The 17,596-nt window shown below is 43.7% G+C and overlaps 1 protein-coding gene across 1 annotated transcript; it reads right to left on the bottom strand.

The window, feature by feature from the left end:
* Nucleotides 1-9,415: 9,415 nt before the first annotated feature.
* On the bottom strand, nt 9,416-15,745 carry LOC311106393 (radial spoke head protein 9 homolog; the record flags this gene model as incomplete). Its single annotated transcript, XM_084148727.1, has 5 exons — nt 9,416-9,641; nt 14,337-14,483; nt 14,842-14,971; nt 15,155-15,323; nt 15,519-15,745. 5 exons carry the CDS (start codon nt 15,743-15,745, stop codon nt 9,481-9,483), a joined length of 834 nt encoding a protein of 277 aa, XP_084004853.1. The 3' UTR covers nt 9,416-9,480.
* Nucleotides 15,746-17,596: the final 1,851 nt, after the last annotated feature.

Below are 17,596 nucleotides of genomic sequence, written 5' to 3'. Positions count from 1 at the left end.
CAACAGCTGGTGCATAAAATCTAATACTAAGGAAGTCTCGAGGTTTTGCTCGCCTGAGGTAGAGTATTTCATGATAAGTATGAAAATGTATGCACTCACTAACTGTAAGTTTCTCTGGATAAGAGCGTCTGCTAAATGACAAAAACATTTAATAATAGGCTGTAGACCACACTATTTACCAAGAGAGTTTTCATCTATATCTTTCGGAGCTGTCTATTTACCACCACAAACCGATGCTGACACTAAGATCGCACTCAATGAGCTGTATAAGGCCATAAGTACTCATCCAGAGGCAGCGCTCCTAGTGGCCGGGGACTTTAATGCAGGGAAACTTAAATCCGTTCTACCTAATTTCTACCAGCATGTTAAATGTGCAACCAGAGGAAAATAAACTCTAGACCACCTTTACTCCACACACAGAGACCCGTACAAAGCTCTCCCTCGCCCTCCATTTGGCAAATCTGACCATAACTCTATCCTCCTGATTCCTGCTTATAAGCTAAAACTAAAGCAGGAAGCACCAGTGACTCGGTTAATAAGGAAGTGGTCAGATGACGCAGATGCTAAACTACAGGACTGTTTTGCTAGCACAGACTGGAATATGTTCCGGGATTCTTCCAATATCATTGAGGAGTACACCACATCAGTCACTGGCTTCATCAATAAGTGCATCGATGACGTCGTCCCCACAGTGACCGTACATAAATACCCCAACTAGAAGCCATGGATCACAGGCAACATCCGCACTGAGCTAAAGGGTAGAGCTGCCGCTTTCAAGGAGCAGGACTCTAACCCGGAAGCTTATAAGAAATCCCGCTATGCCCTCCGACAAACCATCAAACAGGCAAAGAGTCAATACAGGACTAAGATTGAATTGTACTACACCGGCTCTGACGCTCGTTGGATGTGGCAGGGCTTGAAAACTATTACAGACTACAAAGGGAAGCACAGTCACGAGCTGCCCAGTGACACATTTACATTTTAGTCATTTAGCAGACGCTCTTATCCAGAGCGACTTACAGTTAGTGAGTGCATACATTTTCATACTGCCTATCAGACGAGCTAAATCACTTCTATGACAAGCAAGCAACACTGAAGCATGCATGAGAGCATCAGCTGTTCTGGATGACTATGTGATCACGCTCTCTGTAGCCGATGTGAGTAAGACCTTTAACATGTCCCTGACTGAGTCATGGCTACAGTTTCAAGCAGACCACCATAGTCCCTGTGCCCAAGAACACTAAGATAACCTGCCTAAATGACTACCGACCCGTAGCACTCACATCTGTAGCCATGAAGTGCTTTGAAAGGCTGGTCATGGCTCACATCAACACCATTATCCCAGAAACCCTAGACCCACTCCAATTTGCATACCGGCCCAACAGATCCACAGATGATGCAATCTCTATTGCACTCCACACTGCCCTTTCCCACCTGGACAAGAGGAACACCTACGTGAGAATGCTATTCATTGACTACAGCTCAGCATTCAACACCATAGTGCTCTCAAAGCTCATCACTAAGCTAAGGACCCTGGGACTAAACACCTCCCTCTGCAACTGGATCCTGGACTTCCTGACGGGCCACCCCCAGGTGGTAAGGGTAGGTAACAACACATCTGCCACACTGATCCTCAACACGGGGGCCCCTCAGGGGTGCGTGCTCAGTCCCCTCCTGTACTCCCTGTTCACCCATGACTGCATGGCCAGGCACGACTCCAACACCATTATTAAGTTTGCCGACGACACAACAGTGGTAGGCCTGATCACCGACAAAGATGAGACAGCCTATAGGGAGGAGGTCAGAGACCTGGCAGTGTGGTGCCAGGATAACAACCTCTCCCTCAACGTGATCAAGACAAAGGAGATGATTATGGACTACAGGAAGAAAAAGAGGACTGAGCACGCCCCCATTCTCACCGACGGGCTGTAGTGGAACAGGTTGAGAGCTAAGCTGCACGAGGGTCATCAAGGTGTGGTCAAGTACAGAGAACGTGCACAACAGGCTGTGTGGTGGCCTGCACTCAGCCAGCAACTGAACTAACTTGTGCTTAACTGCAGGACATGCATCAAAGAGTGCACAAACCACACAGAACCACTCATACCATCACAACCTCCTGAGAGACCCTGGCAAAGACTGGGAGCGGACATGTTCACTCTGAAAAGCACCACCTACCTGCTAGTGGTGGACTACTTCTCAAGGTATGTGGAAATCGCAAACCTGTCACTAACAAAGTCTGCGGACGTTGTAGTTCATCTGAAGTCCATCTTCGACCGCCATTGGGTACCTGAGGTCCTAGTTATGGACAATGGGCCTCAGTTCTCTGGAAGACCCCTTTCTGACATCGCTGCAGAGTATGGATTTTGCCATTTCACCAGCAGTCCAAAGTTCCCGCAAAGCAACAGAGAGGCGGAACGCCATGTTTAGACAGTGAAGAACCTCCTCAAGAAAGCAGCTGACCCTTACCTTGCTTTGCTGGCCAATCGGTCAACTCCACTCTAGAATGGCTTCAGCCCGGCGCAACTGCTGATGGGACGACAGCTTCGTACCACAGTGCCAACACTCCCATCGCTGCTAGACCCATCACTCCCAAACACAGCTGCGCTCAGCTCAAAGGAAAAGGAGAAAAGGAGTGCGGATCAGCAGCGCTTCAACAAGAGTCACAGAGTCAGCGACGTCAGCAGACTCCCACCTGGAAAACAGGTGTGGGTGACTGACTCAAAAAGTCACAGGAACAGTGCTGAGGGAACATGCAGCACCACGATCCTATATGGTGGAAGTTCCACACCGGTCTGTCCGCAGGAACAGACCACCTCATCCCTATGGATGGACCTGAGAACAATAACACTACGCAGGAGAAGATTCAAGTCTCTTCACCACTCCGACACACCGCATTGCCAGATCCACCAACACCCAAGGTAATCATGGATGTACCTGCTATACCCAGAACAAGGTCTGGGAGAGCAATAGTTAAACCTCAAAGACTGGACTTATAAGTCAGAGCAAGAAGAACAAAAGACTGAGCTAAAAATAAAACAAATAAAGACAAAACAACAGCTGTCAAGTTGTTACAGTTCTAACTTACCTGTGGGGTAGATTTGTGTTAAAAGAAATGAGAGATGAATTTTGGGTTAAAGTTTACAGAACATATTTTATGTTCATGACTATGTTGAAATGTTCCAGAAGAACTAGGCAGGAACAGACCTACCGACATAAAGGCAGAATAATCATTTGAGGTCTGTTGAGACAAAGGCAGTCTATCCTTTGTTCTCTGAAAAGGGGAGATGTGGTGTTATTTGCATACTGCATCCTGTTTGGCCATATGCTAATTTTTTCATTTACATTTTCTGTCATTTAGCAGACGCTCTTATCCAGAGCGACTTACAGTTAGTGAGTGCATACATTATTTTTTCATACTATTTTTCATACCCCCGTGGGAATCGAACCCACAACCCTGGTGTTGCAAACGCCATGCTCTACCAACTGAGCTACATTCCTGCCGGCCATTCCCTCCCCTACCCTAGACGACGCCGGGCCAATTGTGTGCCGCCCCATGGGTCTCCCGGTCATGGCCGGCTACGACAGAGCCTGGATTCGAACCAGGATCTCTAGTGGCACAGCTAGCACTGCGATGCAGTGCCTTAGACCACTGCGCCTGTGGGAATGTATGGGTTCATGAGGAAAGCATCTCTCTCTCACATGGCTTGTAATCTGAAGCAACGTCAAGCTAGCAATAAATGTGTCTTCATAAAGATACACCGTTAGTAGTTATTTTACTCACGTACAGACAAGTTTGATTACACAACACTTATATGTTATGTTTAGAAGTAAACTGACTCTGGCAGCCAAAACAGCCAAATACTCCATCTAAACGTGAATCAATTATCAATTGCGATTCGGTTGTAGAAACATAATGCCCTTTACTTTCATATCACATCAAAATAATTTAACACATTTTAAATATACACTTACTACACTGTTGTAACCGGTTTTAACACAGTTACCACACATTTCTGGCATCCTTCTTTCGTTACACACAGGTGTTTGGAAAAACTATAGATAGCTAATTAGAGTGGTCACCTCTCTTCTGTAAACAAGCGCTGTAACATGGCTGTGAAGGAACCCTAACCCTATAAAGGTGTGTAGTAATTTAACCTTTTTGTTTTTTGAAAATAAAAGTTCCAAATGTTTCCTAAACATATAATGTTTAGCATTACGATATATGAATGGGTTAAGGTCCGGTCTGTCCAGTAGGTCTTCTACATGGAGGTGCAGGAAATAGTTGAAGGAGAGAGTGGAGCTGAGGAAGCTATGACAGTGGATACCCCGCAGCCTGTGGAGATTCAAGCGTTTATTCACCAGTTGAGGGAAACTGTTACATTGATCGTGAAGAAGGTTGATTTTGTGGCGTTTAATGCACATGTGATTAATTGTACTGCCCAAACGAACAAGAAGTCCAAAAAACTGGACATAATTGTATTTGTGGCTGAAAGGTTTTGGGGTCTTCAGGAACTAACCAGCTAGCAGATAATGTTCTGAGAACCATGTTTCTTAGAGCTTGGTGAGAGCGTGGTTGTAATGGTTACTGTATTTTCCATACTACCTTCCCACAACTTTCTGGGAATGGTGCAGGATACAGTGAGGGAAAAAAGTATTTGATCCCCTGCTGATTTTGTACGTTTGCCCACTGACAAAGAAATGATCAGTCTATAATTTTAATGGTCGGTTTATTTGAACAGTGAGAGACAGAATAACAACAAAATAATCCAGAAAAACGCATGTCAAAAATGTTATAAATTGAAAATGGATTTTAATGAGGGAAATAAGTATTTGACCCCCTCTCAATCACAAAGATTTCTGGCTCCCAGGTGTCTATTAACAGGTAACGAGCTGAGATTAGGAGCACACTCTTAAAGGGAGTGCACCTAATCTCAGTTTGTTACCTGTATAAAAGACACCTGTCCACAGAAGCAATCAATCAATCAGATTCCAAACTCTCCACCATGGCCAAGACCAAAGAGCTCTCCAAGGATGTCAGGGACAAGATTGTAGACCTACACAAGGCTGGAATGGGCTACAAGACCATCACCAAGCAGCTTGGTGAGAAGGTGACAACAGTTGGTGTGATTATTCGCAAATGGAAGAAACAGAAAATAACTGTCAATCTCCCTCGGCCTGGGGCTCCATGCAAGATCTCACCTCGTGGAGTTGCAATGATCATGAGAACGGTGAGGAATCAGCCCAGAACTACACGAGAGGATCTTGGCAATGATCTCAAGGCAGCTGGGACCATAGCCACCAAGAAAACAATTGGTAACACACTACGCCGTGAAGGACTGAAATCCTGCAGCGCCCGCAAGGTCCCCCTGCTCAAGAAAGCACATATACAGGGCTGTCTTAAGTTTGCCAATGAACATCTGAATGATTCAGAGAACTGGGTGAAAGTGTTGTGGTCAGATGAGACCAAAATCGAGCTCTTTGGCATCAACTCACTACATGTTCGTCGTCAAACCCACTGGCTCCAGGCCATCTATAAATCACTGCTAGGCAAATCCCCGCCTTATCTTAGCTCATTGGTCACCATAGCAGCACCCACCCGTAGTCTGCGCTCCAGCAGGTATATCTCACTGGTCATTCCCAAAGCCAACACCTCCTTTGGCCGCCATTCCTTCCAGTTCTCAACTCGCCGTGTTTGGAGGAGGAGGAATGCTGCCTATGACCCCAAGAACACCATCCCCACCGTCAAACATGGAGGTGGAAACATTATGCTTTGGGGGTGTTTTTCTGCTAAGGGGACAGGACAACTTCACCGCATCAAAGGGACGATGGACGGGGCCATGTACCGTCAAATCTTGTGTGAGAACCTCCTTCCCTCAGCCAGGGCATTGAAAATGGGTCGTGGATGGGTATTCCAGCATGACAATGACCCAAAACACACGGCCAAGGCAACAAAGTAGTGGCTCAAGAAAAAGCACATTAAGGTCCTGGAGTGGCCTAGCCAGTAGGGGATCAAATACTTTTTTCCCTCACAGTTGCTTGGCTTTGGATTATTCTAAGCACATTTAATGAATTTGCTAAAAAAATATATGTTTTCTTGGTATTTCATTACTTTAACAGAATGCAACCTAAAAGTTCAAACATGGTTACATTTAATTTCAATTTTGGTAATGTTCTAGGAACGTTCTCCAACTGGTTTGGCATTGGAAATGTTTTCAAATAGTCCCGAGAATGTTAAGAAATGTTATTCTGTGGGAATTTCAGTACTTCAGCATAACGTTTCTTACAGGTTTACTTATGGTTCTATTTAAAGTCATGTTCTCATATTGTTCCGAAAACGTTAAGAAACAATGTTCTTCTGTGGTAATTTCAGTATTTCCACAGAACATTCCACACAAGTTCCCATGTGGTTCTATTTAACGTAATTTTTTACTACATTCTGGGAACGTTCTCAAAAATGGTGTGACTTAAGCAATGTTTTCAGAACGTTCAGAGAATGTATGGTTCTCTTTCATGTCAGTTCTTGGCAATATTCTGTGAATGTTCTAAAAAATGGAATTGTAGACATTAACATCAAAAAGCTCTAAATTCCGTTCTCAGAACATGATGAAAACGTTCCATAAAAACCACAAGGAAACTTTAGTAACTTTCAGAGAATGTTCTACAATGTTTACTTAAAAACATAGACATTCTGTTCTCAGCATCAACAAAACTCGATCTTGTTAAGTGTGTTCAGGTGTGTTGGCCGAGCCCACTAATTGGCCACACCTGATCTTAATGAGTGCTTGTTTCCTTTGAAATGGGGTCTGTTTGAATAGACTACAATGAACAGCTTTGTATGCATAAAAATCATGGCATGCTAGCTCCATCATGGTGGCACAATGGACTAATTCCAAGGATAGAGAACAGAAAGTAATATGTTTCAATCTCACTGATGTCGTGTCACATTAAAAAATAAATGTGTTTGCACGATTAATGCGTAAGGAAATGAATTTCCATGTGTCCTATCTTTTTTTTATTTTTTTGTCATTTAGCAGACGCTCTTATCCAGAGCGACTCCAGAGTGAGTGCATACATTTTATTTTATTTATTTTTTATTCTTGTCCCCCGTGGGAAACGAACCCACAACCCTGGCGTTGCAAACGCCATGCTCTACCAACTGAGCTACACGTGAGCTATCTGTGCTTGGAGTTCAAAAAAGTTAACCCCAAAAAAGCTAGCAGTATTATCGGAAGTCTTATTGAAAATTCAGTTAAAGTTTTAAGGAAGTTATTAAAAAACCTCCAAATAACCTATAATTTAATAAAACCTCCCAGGAAACAGAATAAAACGTTCTCAGAACTTCCCTGCAACCTAAAAATACACATTCCCAGAACAGGCAACATTTTCACTTCTGTTCTCAGAACGTTTAAAAAAACGTTCAGTTTTACCGGTCAGGAAAAGTATGGCTTCATTTCCACAACCAATGTGAAACCAAAAACATACGTTCCCACAACTTCCAAAGAACCAAATGTGCTAGTTGGGTAACAGCTGAAACATTGCAGGGAATACTGTCAGAAGATGTTCGCCCCTCCCAGGCCCTTGAGCCTGTGGGATGTGATCTTGAATGGAATGTTACTGAAGGAATGGGATAGGTTTTTGATTTATCTATTTTCCATTCCCTTACAAAAAAAGATTGCAGTTTTGAAACTGCAGTAAAAGTGAAGTAACTGCAGTCGACTGTGATATTTTGGACGCTGTAATTGCAGAATAACTGCAGTTATACTGCACTCTAACTGCAGTTACAATGCAAAAAAATTTACAGTGTTATTTTCGACGCAGTATTTGCCGCATACTGCAGTTATACTGCACTCTGACCGCAGTCCTTTTTCGTATATTTTTTTTTTTTACAGTAGGCGACGGCATACACATTGCATTTGTGCAAACGCCATTATAGCAGAGAAGAAGAAGGTCAAAATTCCAAGATGGCAGCACGCTGTGTGCTGGGGTATATATGGACCTCTCTTTCTGGTGTTAAATGTGTGGCCAGCAGCAGCAATTTGTGTGCCTGTTCTATGAGCTCAGGCGTACAGCAATTCCCTGTGTTTGTATTTGTCAGGATGTCCTGTTGCTCAGTCAGTTCATCAGGTCTGATGAAGGCATTTTGCCTTGTAGAGTCTCTGTGCCCAGGCGCACCGCAAGATCGCCATCTGTGTACAGATGGCTCACAGAGCAGGTACAATGCTGTGTGTGGGTGTCTGCTCTGGATACACAACTATTGTGAAATGTATTCTCTTCAAAGTGGTAAAAGTACTCTCTTTTCTACTCCAGGTCTGCTCCCAGATCACAAACCAACTCTACCAGAGGAACACATCCCAAAGAAGCCCAAGCCACAGCTCAACAGGTAACAAGTGTGTTTGACCCCTTCAGTATCTCAGTATCTACCCTCTCACACCTGTATTGTTTCTTGTTAGACCTCTCATTACATTACCTTTCAACTAACTCTTCTGCATCCCCTCTCTGGCTAACTCACACCTGTGTTGTTGCATCAGATATCTGACTCACTGGTTCATTGATTTGGTGAAGCCCATCTATAGGGCGGAGCTGAAGTGGTGTAAAAACCGCATCTCTGTCAACCACCCAGCTCTCAGAAACAACGTACAATACGGCAAGGGAATCCTCTACCTGAAACATTGATGACCTGGGGGCATGTAAACTCACAGCAGCAGGAGTCAGTGTGGGTGGGACAGACATGGGGTGCAACAATTCTATTGGACGTCCTTCCTTGTAGTACTCCTGGCCCATTTGGAACTCCATTGACTTTGAAAACTAGCCATTGGAAAAGCTGGGGGAGCGTCTGTTTTTGTCCAGCCTATTTGTCTATTGGTGGACATTGCCCATTGGAACGAGTCATTCGGAGCAGTACCCAGAAACCCATTCTGTCATTTGACCTTTGAAGATGCCCTGAAACAAAACTATTCAAAACTCCACATTTAGGGCTCTATTCAATCCGCATCGCGGCAGTTCAGCTTTACAGCGTGATTGAAATTTAAAGGCAATGTTCCCGCTTTACCAGAGACTGCATTCACGGTAACCGCTGCATATGTCGGCTCAATCGGGAATGACCTTTACATTTCTATTGCGGAATCTGTAACGCTTCAGCTTTACAGATTGAATAGAGCCCTTACTGTAAGATCAATTGGGTCAGTGTTACACTGTTTCGATGTAGGTGGGATGTTGACATGGTGTACTTCAAGGCAACCCAGATGTGCAAATAAAACGTATCTACTTTCTCTCCCTCCACCATCTGTTTACTGTGTGGGAGTAAGCATTTACTGGGCCTATTAGCAGGAAGTGAATGTGGAAGTAAATCACAAACAATGAATGATTTTAGTTTCTGTTTATTTACTTTAAATAACAGGAAAGAAACATCTCTTGCATAAATATAACTCAGTTTTGGGTGGGGATGAAACACTGCTTGCTCAGATGTATCTCACTGGCTCTTTAAAGCATGAAGGGCAGGTCCAGGTTCTTGAGTCCGTCGCCCATGTAGATGTATCCATGCTGGGGGGTCATGGGTACGTGGAAAAAGGTCAGGCCCAGCCACAGCATACTGCGGATCACACACACTGTGCTGCCACGCTCAAACTGCAAGCTCCACGACCCTACACATTCAAAAATATATGGGTTATGAAGACTATCACACAAACTGCTGCGCCTCCATGACCTTTCATAAACGGAGACCATGTACAGGTCTCACATTACTCCCTCATTAACTGACTCCACTATTCCCTATGTAAAGAAGTCTACACAGCAAAAAGGTAACAGTTGGCTGATAGCTCAATAATTTAGAAGGGTTCAGTAGGCCCTTTCCCTGAATCTACATATCAGGGTGGCCTGGCGGAGCAGCTGTCTGCTCATGGCCATCACCCATAGCCAGAGAACACTTAATGCTGAATGGGAGCCTAGCAGAATTCTCACAACAGATTCACTGCACCATTAATCAGAAGGCTCCAGGACTTGTTGGAAATCATTAATTAATCTGGAACCTCACAATTATCAAAGCATTAAACATGAAATGAAACCTTGTGCCAGAGCTATCTAGGAAAAACCTTGAGCCAGAGCTATCTAGGAACAGCGATTTCAGTAAATTGGGTCTGTTGTTCTGATATACTGTTTTTCTCTCGTATTTCAGTTTCACAATGCTATGGGGTGGGAAATTAAATGAAACATTTTGCAAGAGCTATCTAGAAACATAGATTCCAGAAATTGTGTTTATTGGGAGGTGTTTCACAATGCTCTTTGTCTACGGGGTGGGATTCATCTTCCATGACCCAAAGACACTCTCCTGCCATGATGACGTGATTTGAGAAGCTGTTCAGCAATGGTGTCCAGATAAGTCTACTTTCCACTGAAACGCACACTGGCGGTTTCAAACTCACATGTAGCATAAGGAGGAACCCAGTAGGAGAACAGGCATGGAAGGGGTATTGCCACATACTTCCAGGCAAGTCTGGAGGATCGCTGTGGTGAGAGGAGTAGCTTTACTCAGGGATCCCAGAGGAAAGCACCCATCTTTTAGTGGAGATCCACCATTTTCTCCTTAGAGACTGTCTTTAGTCTGGGTCTCTCGCTCCCTCCAGCAAAGGCTTGAGGCCTGGCCGTTAATGAGTTCTCAGTGAGGGTGATGCTGTCACTGGGACAGCTGTGTAATGTAAGCTGGTTTGGGAAAGCTATACAAACATGCACGCACAGGCACACTCATTCACACACCACAGAGATGCTCATCCCTTTGAATTGAACAGCTGTGATGTTTTAGACAGAGGCTCTGGACACACACACAGCAGTATCTATCACTTTTCCACAGCACCCACACCACAAACAAATTGTGATACATGTCTGTTTAGACAAAGTACAGTTTGATATCATCCAGCTATAAACTGAGTGTACAAAACATTAAGAACACCTGCTATTTCCATATACAGACTGACCTTGAGAAAGCTATGATCCCTTATAGATGTCACTTGTTAAATCCACTTCAGTCGGTGAAGGGGAGGAGACAGGTTAAAAAAATATTTTGAAGACAATTAAGACATGGATTATGTGTGTGTGCCATTCAGAGGGTGAATGGGCAAGACAAATTTAGGAGAGTGTTCTTAATGTTTTGTACACTCAGTGTGCAGTACTGTATTACATTTGCCATCTGTTTTGGTTTCTGGTTGAATCATGTTTGCTTCGCTTGTGAAAAAGATGGTGACTGTAGGTGGTGGGCCCAAAGCCTTGACCTAAAAGTTCGCTATATGACTATCTTAAGGGAAAGGCTGCAAGCTTTTTGTCAAGTCCATCCCAGATTGGGCACTGAAAAGTAGTTTGAATACTGCCCAGGGAATACTTCAACCATCTTCTAGAATCTATATTCCATCTGATAATGATCCATGATCAGTAGAGCAAGGCAGCCATTGGCAATTTGTTGGCCTGTTTATCCATTAAGCCTTGCTCATGTCCTCGCTACTGACCCACGGCAGGAGCTGCTGTTAGCAGATAGGCCCACAGTTGTCTGGTTTCAGACCAGGTCATAGCACCATCTCTGTTACTTCTTTGGTTTTTAATTGTTTGGTTTAGATGACACTGTGGATCACTCATTACTTATTCAGAGGCTTTCATCAATTGGCCTGGACCAGGCTGCATGTAGCTGGTTTGAAAAGGGCAGAACACAGTGTGTATTTACTGATGGTGTTAAATCAGATTTTCTGGAAATAACAAAGGGTGTCCCACAGGGATTGATTCTTGGTCCGGTTCTTTTCACTATTTCCATTAACAATATTGGTTTATCTGTAAAAACAAAATGTAACTTTCACCTGTATGCAGATAACACTGTGGTGTATGCTATTTCCCCCACAGCTGACCAGGCCCTGTCAGAGCTTCAATCTGTCTTTATTCTCCTGCAGAAAGCCTTTGTTGAACTGAAATTGGTACTTCATGCAGGTAAAACCAAGTATATTTTATTTTCCAAATCACGTTAAAATGTTTCTAATGATATACAATACCAGTCAAAAGTATGGACACACCTACTCATTCAAGGGATTTTCTTTATTTTTACTATTTTTTACATTGTAGAATAATAGTGAAGACATCAAAACTATGGAATCATGTAGTACCAAAGAAGTGTTACCCAAATCAAAATATATTTTATATTTGAGATTCTTCAAATAGCCACCCTTTGCCTTGATTACAGCTTTACACACTCTTGGCGTTCTCTCAACCAGCTTAACCTGGAATGCTTTTCCAACAGTCTTGAAGGAGTTCCCAGATATGCTGAGCACTTGTTGGCTGCTTTTCCTTCACTCTGCCATCCGACTCATCCCAAACCATCTCAAATGGGTTGACGTTGGGGGATTGTAGAGGCCAGGTCATCTGATGCAGCACTCCATCACTCTCATTCTTGGTAAAATAGCCCTTACACAGCCTGGAGGTGTGTTGGGTCATTGTCCTGTTGAAAAACAAATGATAGTCCCACTAAGCCCAAACCAGATGAGATGGCGTATCGCTGCAGAATGCTGTGGTAGCCATGCTGGTTAAGTGTGCCTTGAATTCTAAATAAATCACAGACAGTGTCAACAGCAAAGCACCCCCACACCATAACACCACCTCCTCCATGCTTTACGGTGGGAACTACACATGCAGAGATCATCCGTTCACCCACACCACGTCTCACAAAGACAAGGCGGTTTGAACAAAAAATCTCAAATTTGGACTCCAGACCAAAGGACACATTTCCACCGGTCTAATGTCCATTGCTCGTGTTTCTTGGCCCAAGCAAGTCTCTTCTTATTATTGGTGTCCTTTAGTAGTGGTTTCTTTGCAGCAATTCGACCATGAAGACCTGATTCACACAGTCCCCTCTGAACAGTTGATGTTGAGATATATCTGTTACTTGAACTCTGTGAAGCATTTCCTTGGGCTGCAATTTCTGAGGCTGGTAACTCTAATGAACTTATCCTCTGCAGCAGAGGTAACTCTGGGTCTTCCATTCCTTTGGCGGTCCTCATGAGAGCCAGTTTCATCATAGCGCTTGATGGTTTTTGCGACTGCACTTGAAGAAACTTTCATGTTCTTGAAATGTCCCGTATTGACTAACCTTCATGTCTTAAAGTAATGATGGACTGTCATTTCTCTTTGCTTATTTGAGCTGTTCTTGCCATAATATGGACTTGGTATTTTACCAAATAGGGCTATCTTCTTTATACCCCCCTACCTTGTCACAACACAACTGATTGGCTCAAACGCATTAAGAAGGAAAGAAATTCCACAAATTAACTTTTAAGAAGGCACACCTGTTAATTGAAATGCATTCCAGGTGACTACATCATGAAGCTGGTTGAGAGAATGCCAAGAGTGTGCAAAGCTGTCAGCAAGGCAAAGGGTGGCTATTTGAAGAATCTTAAATATAAAATATATTTTGATTTGTTTAACACTTTTTTGGTTACTACATGATTCCATATGTGTTGTTTCATAGTTTTGATGTCTTCACTATTATTCTACAATGTAAAATGTTTTACAAATAAAGAAATACCCTTGAATGAGTAGATGTGTCCAAACTTTTGACTGGTAGTGTATGTATACTTACTTTGGACGGTGCCCCGCTTATAAATACAGTGCTGTGAAAAAGTATTTGTGCCCTTTCTAATTTTCTCCACTTTTGCATATTTTTGATACTGAATGTTTTCAGATCTTCAACCAAACCTAATATTAGATAAAGGGAACCTGAGTGAACAAATACCCGTCAGGGATGGCTTACCCTGGAGATCCCTTCAATCTCCACGAGTTAGGTAAATCTGAGTTTCTTTTTTTTGCACCTATAATGTGGATTGATCGCCAAAAGTCCTTAAAGTTGGTAGATTTGGTTCGTTTTGTGTTTGCTTTCTTATGTATTGTGTAATTGATGTGTGTATAGATATGTATGGTGTAACTGTTGTTTATAGATGTGTTTGACAAGTCTCACTTAGGGCCCCCAAAAGGCCAGAGCTGGCCCTGCAGAGGAGGATGCCTTGATAGTTTCCTCACAGAAAAACTGGGCTCTCAACTGCCAACCCAAATTATCATTAGCGCCAATTAAAAGGCTAGTCTAGTATAATAGTGCATAGCCATCAGAGCATGCCAAACATTAGTAATCTCATGTTCGTATTACATTTTTGTCTCCCACAAAAGTGCTGTACTTTTCAAGGAACTGGTTCTATTTCTAGAGACAGACAACATGTGGGAAGGAAACCCATCCCATGGGAGGAACGGTAGGATGACTGCACCTGTTACAATGGTCCTGGTAAAGGAGTGGTGTAGTGAGAGATTTGGAACTCTATTACCTTTGGGGATATCCTCACTCAAAGGATCCAGGAAGTCGATGGAGGGGTTGAGGTCAGCCATCTCCAGGATGGATTTCTTCTTCAGTTTCTGCGGCTCAGTGAAGTGCAGGAAGCAGCTGAGTTTACCCGCCTCCAAGGAGGACAGACCTGCAGAATAGACAGAACACACACAGACTCACTCATTCACTCACTCAGTAACTGATAGCATGATATGATTCTGTCTGTATGAGAAAAAAAAAAACTAAAACGTGTGTGTACACTACAGACACACATGCACAATGTGCAGTGTGTGATAAATGATGGTCTGGATTCTGGTTCCAACTTCCAACACACCCAGACACACTCAGCGCTAAAAACTACACAGCTGAGTCATCCTTTCCAGGCAGTAACACACACAGCTGTGTCCCATCTCTCCACACACAGTCAGACCACATTCTCAACTGGGAACCACCACACTCTACGTGGAGCCATCCATTTCATTAATGACTTTGAAAATTAGCTTTACCCTCAAAGCTGCGGTTGGTCTGCACCAGGCCATGGGGACTCTTGATGAAGGCGCCGCGCGGGACCACAGACACCTCCTTATCAATGGTGTGGACCGTGGAGGCCAGCCTCTTCTCCTCTTTCACCTTAATCTGCAACACAAACCAAACAACCATTACCAAACATCCAAACAAACTAGTCTTCACTCTTCTGCAATAATACCACACACAGTCACGACGGTCATATGAATCCAGTCACTGCACATTAATCACTGACACTTATTTATAAGCAAAACACCATTAGCTCAACATTTAAACAATATCATTCTTCATCACCATGATTTCCTCCTCCACAGCCTCGTCCCCCTCCCCTTGCCGCCGTATCTCGGTGTGCTCATACTCATGTGAGGGGTCTCCCACGAAGCGACCCTTTGCTGCAGCAGACACTTCTGCTAGCATGGCCTCAGTGGCAGGGGGAAGCAGGTGCCAGTCCACACAGTTGAAACTGGAGTATGGAGAGGACACAAACACGTGGGCAAGAGGGCACACATACACAGAGAGAGAACATATTGAACAGGAGAATGGTTCTCAACTCCAAAGCCACAAGTGACAACATCAACTAAATGCAAGCTAGCTATAATAATATTCCTGTGGTAAAATAGACTAGAGGCTCTAAAACTATTTCATTTGTACCTCTTACCTGTAAAGGCTCTTTTTATCCGTCATCTCATCCTCTGAAACCCCCTGTGCAATGAAATAGTCACCCTTTATGCCCAGAATCTTGCCCCAAAACAGGATACGGTTGAATTTGTTGTTCCTCTTCAGAATGACCAGGGAAGTCTGCAGGGCAGCTTTTTGCTCACTGCTCAAAGTTAAACCGCTACCAGAAACGAGGTCCAAAGAGTAGTATAACGTATTGGAGTCCATTTGTCTCACTGAAAAGTAAATACTTTTCTATAAAAAAGAAGGCAAAATGTTTGCTAGTTTACGCAGGGACAGCTGCCAAGCACGTCCGGTTGCTAATGTAAACAAATCTCCCTAGTTACGTGTAGTCATAGCAACTGCTGACTGCTCACCGAAAAAAATAAGCTGCGTTCCAGACCGTCTACAAAGCAGTTGCGCTGCACAAATTAACTAGTTTGAGATTGAATTAGTTAAATTCTCAATCTGATCTTCAACACTTCTGGCATGCAAGACAAATTCTATTAAATACAAAGTACTGTTGGCTCTAAATCAGTAACAATCTGCTACTTACTTGTCTTAGGCTACCTATCCTCATCTCATATTTTTGTAATTTACAGTCTTAGCTACTTCAGATATTTCAGTGTCGAGAGTGAAGAATGGGGGAGATTTCCAAGGCCTTTCCTTCAAGTAACAGCCAGAAACCTGTTCTTCTGAGCTCCTGAGAGGTTTCCCAATGCTTTCTGATTAATGGGTCTGTCTGCATGAGTTCGTTCTCACCCATTAGCTGTGGATTGGGAGAGAGTGACAGAGAAAAGTGAGAAAGAAAGAGAAATGTTAAACCCAGTGCACAGCTGGCAGAATGCATGCTCAAAATCCCACTAATGCTACAGCGTGACACAAAGGAGGATAGGACACTGCATCAGTGGGTTCATGTCCCTCGATCTGTGTACTTATATACATGTCATGTACATAAATAAGTATGTGTATATAGGCCCTATTTTATATATATTATAGGATTGCCATATTTTCCCACCATCGTAACTTTATAGTGTGAGATGGGGAATTCTCAAGGCCGAAGGTACACTTGCTTATACAGTTCTCTTTAAGCCACAAGCCATAACAGCAGCAAAGGAGCTGAGAGGGCCTTTATGAGCTAGAGCTCTCCTATGACTCTAACTCACCATAACTTACCAGCTCAAGACAGCTTCTCATCCTCTCACCCCTGAGTCTGTCTGAGATCTCACAACGAGGATTTGGGACCGGAAAGAGAGCAGAGAGGATGCAACAGAAAGGAGGAAGAGAGGGATTAGGGAGGAGATGGTAAAAGAGGGATAGTGCTTGAAGAGTGGGGATAAAGAAGGAGAAGAGAGAGATACTGTATGGAGACAGAGATAAAGGGAGGGAGATGTAGCAGGAAACATGAAGAATGTGGGATGATAGAGGAAGGAAATAGACACTGAAATCATTTGAAGTTGCAGCACTGTAATTTCAGACTGTTCTGTCTTGGTGAATGTTAATGTTCTACACATCTGGCAACTCTGTGGGAACAGTGTTTCAACAGCGCCCCCCTTAGGCAGCAGGGGTACATGTCCCTGATAGCATAGGGTAGTTTGAAACAATGTCCCTCTTAAAAACAAGAATGCCATCTTTTAATCCCAGCTGAACATGACCCCTTAAATCACTTGATTATTTCTACCCTTCAATACTGATTTAGGCTCAGCCCTCCCTACATCTCTCCTAACCTTTACCGTCACAAGCCGAGCAAAAGAACTGACTCTGAAGCAGTTGTTAAGGCTCAGTAGGTAACCCTGTTCTCATAAATCCTGCTCTGTATTCTCTTCCCATTCTGTCCTGGCTGGCTGTTCCCATGCCTTCCGTGGGCCACCAGATCCTTACCGTTTCCAGGGCTCTGTGCGTTTGGTGTAATTGCCGAACAAAAGGACCTGGCGGGCCGGAATCACATGCTACCGCCTCGGTGGAGACTTCAGCCCCCTCCCTCATCCTCCCTCCCTCACCCCCATTCCTTGTCCTCCCCCTGGCCCCGACTGCAGCCAGAGAACACAAAGAGACCAAGTGGGGTGACTTTTCCTTTTC

Source organism: Coregonus lavaretus (genome assembly GCF_964263955.1).
Source record: "Coregonus lavaretus genome assembly, chromosome: 31".
NCBI classification, from domain to species: Eukaryota; Metazoa; Chordata; class Actinopteri; order Salmoniformes; family Salmonidae; genus Coregonus; species Coregonus lavaretus.
Note: the sequence above shows the minus strand (reverse complement) of the source record. Positions and strands in the feature narration are given on the sequence as shown.